General features: G+C 42.0%; 1 protein-coding gene across 1 annotated transcript in view; it reads left to right on the top strand.

Annotated features, from left to right (window-relative positions):
- Positions 1–203: 203 nt before the first annotated feature.
- Positions 204–9436, top strand: part of PDE3A (phosphodiesterase 3A) — a 249689-nt gene continuing 240456 nt past the window's right edge. The window contains exon 1 of the mRNA XM_084877193.1: positions 204–1263. Coding sequence (XP_084733319.1) covers positions 250–1263 — 1014 coding nt within the window. The 5' untranslated portion in view covers positions 204–249. The remainder of the gene's footprint in view (positions 1264–9436) is intronic.

Below are 9436 nucleotides of genomic sequence, written 5' to 3'. Positions count from 1 at the left end.
TAGCTTGTAATTTGCAGGCGGGAATCTCGCTGCTGGAGCATCCAGTCTTCTCCAGGAGTTAGTTATTCGAAAGCTGAAACTTTCGGCGGCTCGCGGGCCTCGGGAGAGGAGGGATCCCGAGGGTGTGTGTGTGGGGAGGGGGCGGGTGGGAGGGGGGAGACTGGAAAAAGAGAGAGGGAGCGCGCGCGTGTCGGGGTGGGCGCGCGGGGAGGAGGGGGGTGGGTGGGGAGTGCGTGGCGAGGGCGCACCATGGCAGCCCCCGGCGGCGAGGCCGCCCGAATCAATGAGCAGCCGGGCCCCGGCGGGGTGAGTCCAAGCCCCGCGTCCGGCCCGGGGCGCGCGGGCCCCGCACCATCACCGCCTCCGCCGCCGCGGGACGCCCCCCGCCCGGGCTGCTGGGGGGACCCGGTGCAGCGGCGGCCGCCGGGGCGCCCGCGGAAACTTTCCTCGGCGCTGTGCGCGGGGTCCCTGTCCCTGCTGCTGGCGCTGCTGGCCAGGCTGGTCCGCGGGGAGAGCGGCGGCGGTGACCTCGAGCGGAGTCAGGAGGCGGCGGCGGCGGAGGAGGAGGAGGAAGCGGCCCCCGGAGCAGAAGGGGGCGTCTTCCCGGGGCCTCGGGGAGGTGCTCCCGGGGGCGGCGCGCCGCCCAGCCCCTGGCTGCAGCCCACGGCGCTGCTCCTCAGTCTCCTGTGCGCCTGGTTCTGGATGGGCTGGTGCCTCCTGCGCGCCGGGGTGCGCCTGCCGCTGGCCGTCGCGCTGCTGGCCGCCTGCTGCGGGGGGGAAGCGCTCGTCCAGCTCGGGCTGGGCGTCGGGGAGAGGGATCGCCCGCTGTCGCTCCCCGCCGCCGCCGCCGCCGGGGTGGTGGTGCTCAGCTGCTTGGCCGCCGCGACATGGCTGGTGCTGAGGCTGAGGCTGAGGCTGGGCGTCCTCATGATCGCCTGGACTAGCGCGGTCCGGATCGTGTCCCTCCTTGCCTTCGAGAGGTTCAAGGTCGCCTGGAGACCGTACCTGGCGTACTTGGCCGGCGTGCTGGGCTTACTCCTGGCCAGGTACGCGGAGCAGCTCCTGCCGCAGTCCGCCCGCGCGGCCACGAGGAGGGAGCAGTGGGCGCCCCAGCGGATCGCTGCTGCTGGGACCAGAGGCTCCCAGACGCCGGGGTTCCAGAGGAGGAGGCGATCCAGCTCCGTGGTGGCCGCCGAGATGTCGGGCTGTGGCGGCGGCAAGTCCCACCGGAGGACGTCCCTGCCTTGCATCCCGAGGGAACAGGTAAGCCCCGTGGCGGGTCCCCTCGCGCCTCTCGGAGGAGAAACGGGGGACGTTTTGGGAAGGCGCGAAGTGCAGGGAATCCCGGCGCTGGGAACTCCAGGAGAGAGGAGAGAGAACCCAGAAAAAGTGCTTTAACTTAAGACAGAGAAGAGGAGCGGCTTGGACTCCCCCTCCCAGACAAGTAGTTTATAACCTGGACGACAAGAATACGGAGAGGTGATAAACCCGGATGGCGTTTGCAGGGTCTTCCCCAGCTGGGCCAGCTTTTTTAAAGATCTGCTACACCTGGTGGATGGCTTCCCTGCACTTTTAAGTACCCTCACGGTTTTCCTCCTTTAGCAGGAATTTTCTAATTAAGTTCAGTGTTCCAGCAGTGGGTGATTTTTTTTCTCCCCAACACGTGGGTTTTACCAGATTCCCTTTTACTTCTCTTCATAAAATTTTTAATTCTGCAGTGACAGGTAAACATTTATGGAAGTCGGCAGAGAAAGATTCTAAAGTAAATCGAGGAGTGTGTGAAGGTGAGGTACTGACATACACACAGACTCTGGGGTTGGAGTAAGTTTTACTTGAAGAGGCTGCATCTGGTGGCGCCCAGTTTGTTTTTCAAGGCAATTTTCGGGACGCATGTTGTAACAAGCCAAAGTGTTTTGTAGCATAATTGTAAACTTCGATTTGGGGAGCAATCGATATATCCGATCTTCAGAATTTATCAAAATCGTGAACTGTGCTGTTAGTGTCAACTAAAAAACAACATTTCTCTTCGGTACCTACACCCTTACGTGGGTATTTGGAGATTCACATAGATGTACACAGGTTATACAGGAAACTAATTCAGGAGGGCATTTCTAAGATTGCTGGTGATATAAATCTTCCAGAAAGAAGGAGGAGGAGGAATCCAGATTTGGGAGTGAAGTTGTCCTAGACAAATTTCAGTGAATTTGGGAGATGAGTCTCCTTATTAATATCATTAGGCATTTTAAGATCATGGAATATAGTTGCTATAATGGATACAGAAAAACCGACAAATCTAATGTTAAATTCAGATTATATATATATATATATATATATGGAAAGAAATGCTTCTGTGTTCACTTCTCTGTCCCAAGCAGACTTGACACTTGGGGCGGCCCGTGGTGGAGGCTGGTTATGAACAGCAAGTGGAAATTTACACTTTTCTCTCCATTTAAATGTGTGCCTACTTATGGCACTAGTAGGGCAACGTTAGGGCGGGAGAGGATATCCTAGGAAATGGTAAGCTTTGTCTTTGTAGGTTATTCTGTACATAACCATGTAGGTACTTCTAAGAAATAGCAGTCACCATATGGTGTGGGTTGGCCAGTTTGTTTCTGAAATGGAGTTGATTACACAGAATGTGATTGTTTGACATTATTTAGCAGAATGGATGCCAGCATCAGAGCCTCTGTGTTTACTTTAAAACAAATGTACTTATTTAGCTTTTTTGTTTAGATAAAGCAAATATTTTGTGGGTTTAAACAGAAGAGTGAAGTTTTAAAAGGGAAGCTTTAAGAGTCAAGTTAAAAACAGGGCACTGACTGATACTTAGTGTTGGTAAAAATGTTGAAATCACCAGAATAAAGTAAGCTACGTTTAAGATCATTTAAACCAATTCGCAGGAAAGCACAACCTCCCAACCCCAGCCCCGTTATAGGAGAGAATGTTATTTAAATGAAGCTACTATTAGTTTAAATATGTGTAGGACATACTTTTCTTTGAGTTACAGGGAAATGTGACCCGATCACTGTAAAATTGAACCGTAATTTCTAAGGCAAATCCTTGACTTAATCATAAATAACTCAACTTCAGATTTGTATAATTTAACCTCTAAAATTAAATTTCTGAAATTCCCCATTAACTTTTAGAACTCAAAGAGTTAAAGGTGAATTTAAGATAAGAAGGTGTTTAGATGAATTAGCCAGCGGTGTTCAATAACCCTCAGACAGATGTTTATTGGTTTGCTCTGGTTTGAATTGATACATGGAAAATTTGAATAATCTGCATAGAAATAACCGAGCATTGCATTTTTAAATATTTTTTTGCTGATTAATGCTGTTGAAAAACGCATATTCGTAATCTATTTTGGCCATTTTCTTTGGTTCCTATGTTTTTAAAGGTTGTGTTTATGAAGAATATTCTGAAGTGAGAGACTTTGTTTCTTACGGTGGATGGAAACACAAGGCTACATTTAGCAGAAATTTAGATCTTGACATTTTAATGAGGGCATGGGTGAGTGTGTACCTGTTCCTGAAGACTAGTTTATATATATATGACCCATAAAAGTTGCTCTGAGCGTGGGTGGCAACTAACATGGAACAGTATCTTCTGAGAGAGGGCAATATCTCACACATTAGCATAACTGTGAAAAGTTCAGGAGCCCTGTAGGAAATGGCTTATCTGTTTTATCACAAGGAAACAAACTTCTGGGTAAGGGGGCAAAGTGTACCACTGTCCTCTGCATGCTTTTGCAGCAATCAAAATAATGACCAAACCCATGTATAACACTCACCTGAATGCCACCTGATTAGGAGTGTCTTTCCTGAAAGACTGTCCACTCTCAATCCAAGACCATACTCAGGCAACAAGTGGATTTTAAGTACAGGTATAAAGACAAGGCACAGAGTCTAGCAGAGGCCTCTTGAGAATGTATTTGGACTTTGCTCACTGTGAGGTTTAATGGTGAGAGAATTTCAGCCTTTTCTTCTGCATATGAATGATAGTAGCCACCTGCTTATGCGCTCTCTCTCTCTCTCTCTCTCTCTCTCTCTCTCTCTCTCTCTCTCTCTCTCTCTTCAATGACTCACTTCTGAAAGGTCAAGGAGAATAGGTGATAAAATTCTCATAAGACAAACCAACTGTCAGATATATTTCCTTCCCTCCCTCCCTTCTGTCCTTCCTTTTTTCCTTCCTTAACCATAATTGTCTATAGATTGAATATTACACATATAGTTGAGTTTTACAGTACTGATAATAAAGATGACTTCAAGCAAAGAAAGGAGGCATAGGTCTCGTCTCAGTCACTGGATGTACCCAGCACTGGCTGTGAATGAATGCCAGTGAAGGTCTTCACCCTCAGCTAAGAACAGACTAAGTTTGTAACATTTGCAGGGCTTTTAGTTCAGGACTGAGGATGATTTTGTGGATCCTTGTGTCCAACAGTACTTTTTTGTTTGCAGCATTAAGAAGGCAGATGTTTCCCTTAAGGTGTATGTATCTTTTCTAACTGGATGCTCACATTCAAGAGCAGGCATGTCACTTTCAAGTTACCACTATACCCACTAAAACTGGAATATAGAGGTACCTAGAATGTCTTGTATGATTAGATACTATATGATTGATAAGCATGATATGTTTCAACCTGAAATTTTAATTATGCAGTATTTACCACTTGGAAATTGTACTTAAAGGGGTGTCTCTATGGTCTCTTTATACATCAAAGGACGCAGTTGCCTGGTTATTCTCTCTGATTTCAGTGACCGCCTTACAGGTACATTTTTGAAAGATTAAACCAATGCCATTTTATTCATTTACACGTTAAAAAGAATTTAATAATTTTGCCAATGGCTTCACATAAAATAAACAGAAGGCATATGGCTCTCTTCATTAATGCATTTGTACCATTTAATTATAAATTTCATTGTGATGGATACAGTATCAGTCAGAAATGTGCAACTATATACTACATATTATGTAATTAAAAATAAAAATTATTTCCCATGAGCATTTCCCCAAACCTCTCAAACATCTTTAGCAAAAAAGGATTGTTGTAAGTAGAAATGTAATGAAGTTTGGTGGTTGGTTATCAAAAGTGGAATCAAGTTTTTCATCATTGACATAAGAAAGATATTCTCAGCATAAAAACACCAAAAATAGTAAAATAAAAATAGGAGAAATAGGTAAGTTTTTTGATGGTTTTTCATTATATCAAAAGTATAACATACTTGTATTTATAGTATAGTTATGAAATATCGAAGTATTTCTTCTGAAAGTATAGGATATATTATTCTTTAAATTCCTAAATACATTTTAGTAAAATATATATTCCAAATTGAATACATTTCAGAAGCAATCATGGGTTTTTAATTAATTATGTGACTAGATAGCATATGTACAGTAGTACAGCTCAGCTGATACAAAGAACAATATAGATTATTTATGACCTGCTGACAGAATTAAAATTAACTAATGTCAGCTTCTGAAAACATTAAAAAGGAAAAACAAGATTTTCTTATCCCTTGGGAAAGGTGAGGAAAAATAATTTGTGTGTGTGTGTGAGGAGGGGCAAAATTGTGATTTTACTTTGTGAATACAGATATTTAAAGCATACTGAAAAACCGTTTTAACTGACAGAAATAGTTAGTGAATCTATATAAATTTACAGAGGTTGGAAGCAGTCAAACAGTAATTTTACTCTTTCTGTATTGAGTCTAAAGTGAAAAAGTTAAAACTGTAGAACTGAAAGAAATGCTGTGTATGCTGGGCTGTCATGTTAATTAAATAAACAACCAGAACAGTGACTCTGTGTATGAAATACATTTTGAAAAGCCTGGGGGAGGGGGTGCAGGCAGGCCAGGGTGAGTGACACTGGCATGAAAAAACATTCATTATATCTGCAGTGACATGTGTGTGAATTTGTTGTATTCTATTAGGAATACAGCTCTGAGAATAATTTCTTCGGGACTCTAGTTGAATAAAGGCTTGACCACATTTAATTTCACTTCAGTGTTAAAATAAGTTTTATTTATTATGTTGAGGTAAAATGTGTATGGGCCTCAAAATGAGAAATACACCTATATATAATAAGATTTGAGGTTAATACGGTTGGTGCCAGTAACAGCCCAGTAGAATATATGTGGACCTCATTGAAAACTTGTGTTGTTCAATCTATCAAAAAATGAGTGTATCTTGGATTTATGGTAGGAGTTGTATTTTTCAGAAGACCTTATTGTTGAGAGACATAATCTCATGGATGAAGGTAATCAATGCAACTCTTATATCAGGTGGAATCTTAAGCGATTCTGAGGCAGTGGCTTGCACAGGGCAGGTTTCTTTAGCTTAGCAAAAGTAGGCATAACCCTGCACATTTATGAGTTGTTTATTTAGTTGGCCATGTGTCTCCTATTCCATGAAGTCTTTCTCCTTCCTCTTCTCTGTGTGATATTTATAATTATATCTTCTATGAGAAACTTCAAATATATGAGATTGAAAACTTAATTTATATATTTTTCTACATTTATGTTTTCAGTAAAGCTCTATTAGATAATTCAGAATGAATGCCAGAAGGTTCAGATATCTCCATATTCTAGTACCTAAAGAAGTGCTCCGTTAATACTCAAATAAATATTATTTTCTTTACATAGAAATGTAAATGCTTTTAGTAATTATTATATACTAGAGGCCTGATGCATGAAGATTTGTTCATGCATGGACTTTCCTTCCCCTGGCTGCTGGCACTGCCTTCCTCTGCCTAGAGCCACCTTTCCACCTTCCCATGCTGCCCAGAGGCTCAGAGCTGCTGGGGAGGTGTGAAACACCTGCCTCCCATCCCCAGCTGTTCCGTGCCTGCGGATGCAAATTAATCCACCATCTGTGTTGGGTTAATTTGCATACTCACTCCTGATTGGTTGATGGGCCTCACAAAGGTACGGTCAATTTGGAATCTTTCTCTTTTGTTAGTGTAGATATCTTTCACTATCGGTGGTGGTATTTTTTTAAAGGGAGGTTCCTCACCCTTCTTCCCTCCTCCCTCTTGCAGGCTACCCCAAGGAATTATCTTAACTTTGAACTGAGATGCATGTTTGCACTGTTGTCAACATCAAATACACAGGTTTAATCTCTAGAGCAAAACAATCTTAAATATGTACTTAAGTAGTAATTAAAAGAAAAATCTGTTGAGTAACAATTGTCAAAAATATTAGTTGGCCATATGTGTTCACCATACAGGTGTATTATTGTTTTAAAAGAGGATGCTATCCTTTGCTGATGTTATTATTTGGTCAGTAAACCTATCCAATGTCATATCAACACTTTTTATCTGTGCATTAGGCCTTATACTAAAAACCATAGAAATTATACACAGACAGCTATGGTGAAGCAACTATCTTTCCAGAGTTCAGAGCCTAGTTATGAAAATGAGATGTCAACATAGAAAAGGAGAAATCTCAATAAAATATCTAAACGACCTCTTAGATACATGTTGAAGCAATGCACATAATAGCATAAGGCAGATTTTCTATGTAGATCCAGAACCATCCTTCTCTCCTCTGAAAATGTATGGAAACTTTAATCTGTTCATTTTTCTGGGGATAAAGTTTATATAGTGTCATAGATTTTTTCAGGAAGTCCTCCACACATAATGCTTAAACATAAATGTTTTAGATTTTGAGCAACTTTACATTTTGATGACAGGGAGAATTTTTTCTTTGAAATGGAAATTAATTTAGTATACACTTAGAGTAGTTCTGAAATAGAGGTAGAATATTATAGGATTTAGGACATGTTATTATACTTCATTATAATACAATGGTTATTCATTTTCATATCTTGAGATGGTTCATGGCTGTAAGTAATAAAATCTGTGCAGGCCATAGTTGGGAGACTAGAATTAGTCTGATTTTAGAGAGAGGAAAGCTGAGGGGGAAGCTGCTAAATGCATGTAGCCATGCCGAAACCAGTTTGGCTCAATGGATAGAGCGTCGGTCTGCGGACTGAAGGGTCCCGGGTTCAATTCCGATCAAGGCATGTATATTGGTTGTGGGCCCATCCCCGGTAGGAAGTGTGCAGGAGCCAGCTGGTTGATGATTCTCTCTCATCGATGTTTCTAACTCTCTATCCCTCTCCCTTTCTCTCTGAAAAATCAATAAAATATATTTTAAAAAATAAATAAACATATGTAGCCAGGGTGAGGCAAAATGTTGGCTTTTATCCAATACTCTAGGACTTGAATATGTTGCTGGGGAAATGCAGTAGAAAAGGGTTCAGACTGGTCATTTTAAGCCTATGTATCATTTGTGATTTTACACCTGGAGCCAACTCTAAATCCCCATTCAGAATTAGAAGATTGAGTAAAACCCACTGGATACACAATAACACAAAACTCTTGAGCCCTTACAATGTACTTTCTGGTCATCAAATGAGATGTATTATTCAGGACTTTGCATCCCATGAATGAATATCAATTGGAATGTAAAGTCTAAGTCTGTGGAGTCTTTTTCTCTCTCTCTCTCTTTTTTTTTTTAAATATATTTTTATTGATTTCTTACAGAGAGGAAGAGAGAGGGATAGAGAGTTAGAAACATCGATGAGAGAGAATCATCGATCAGCTGCCTTTTGCACACCCCCTACTGGGGATGTGCCCGCAACCAAGGTACATGCCCTTGACCGGAATCGAACCCGGGACCCTTCAGTCCGCAGACCGACGCTCTATCCACTGAACCAAACCGGTTTCGGCTTCTCTCTTATCAAAATAAAAGTATGCAATGGTGGCTTGCATACCGAATTTTGTTTTCATTTTAGTTTTGCAATAGCTGATTTAAAAATGTTCAGGATTCAAAATTCAAGGCAAAATTAATCTGCAGATCAGTAAAGCATTTCTTTGTCAGCATAAGCAGCTGGTTGTTTTGTTCACCTAAATTATTTCGCACGGTTTACTTGAGAATCCATTAAAATACAAGTAAATAAGGTATAATATTAGAGGAGGTTATGAAGAACATTATCATTTAGAAGGCAGAAAACTGTTTGGGAAAAGTCACACACTAAACAACTTCTACCTGTTTTATTTGATTAGAACCTTTATTTATTAATGAATTTAAATGATTATGAAGATTTTAAGTATAGTCAATCCTGCTAGGATAGTAATAGAATTGCTTAAGTGTAGTTATGCTCTTTCATCATAAGAATATGAGTAATCGTAAGGACCACATAACGTCTGTTGGTGTGTGCGTATTTGTATGTATATTAATGCACACGTGTGCAAGAGTGCATGCTTGTGTACCTGTGAGACTTTTCCTCTGCCAGGAAATTGCGTTGGTTGTATCAGTTTAGCGGGGAAACAGTGTCACCCAGTGGCTTCGAAGCAAACAGTTCTGTAAATATTATAGGTAAGCGCTGTCCAATGGTAATATCAACACGAGCCCTATATTTAACTTCACATTTT

The sequence above is a fragment of the Pipistrellus hanaki genome (genome assembly GCF_964339955.1).
Source record: "Pipistrellus hanaki genome assembly, chromosome: 3".
NCBI lineage: Eukaryota > Metazoa > Chordata > Mammalia > Chiroptera > Vespertilionidae > Pipistrellus > Pipistrellus hanaki.
Note: the sequence above shows the minus strand (reverse complement) of the source record. Positions and strands in the feature narration are given on the sequence as shown.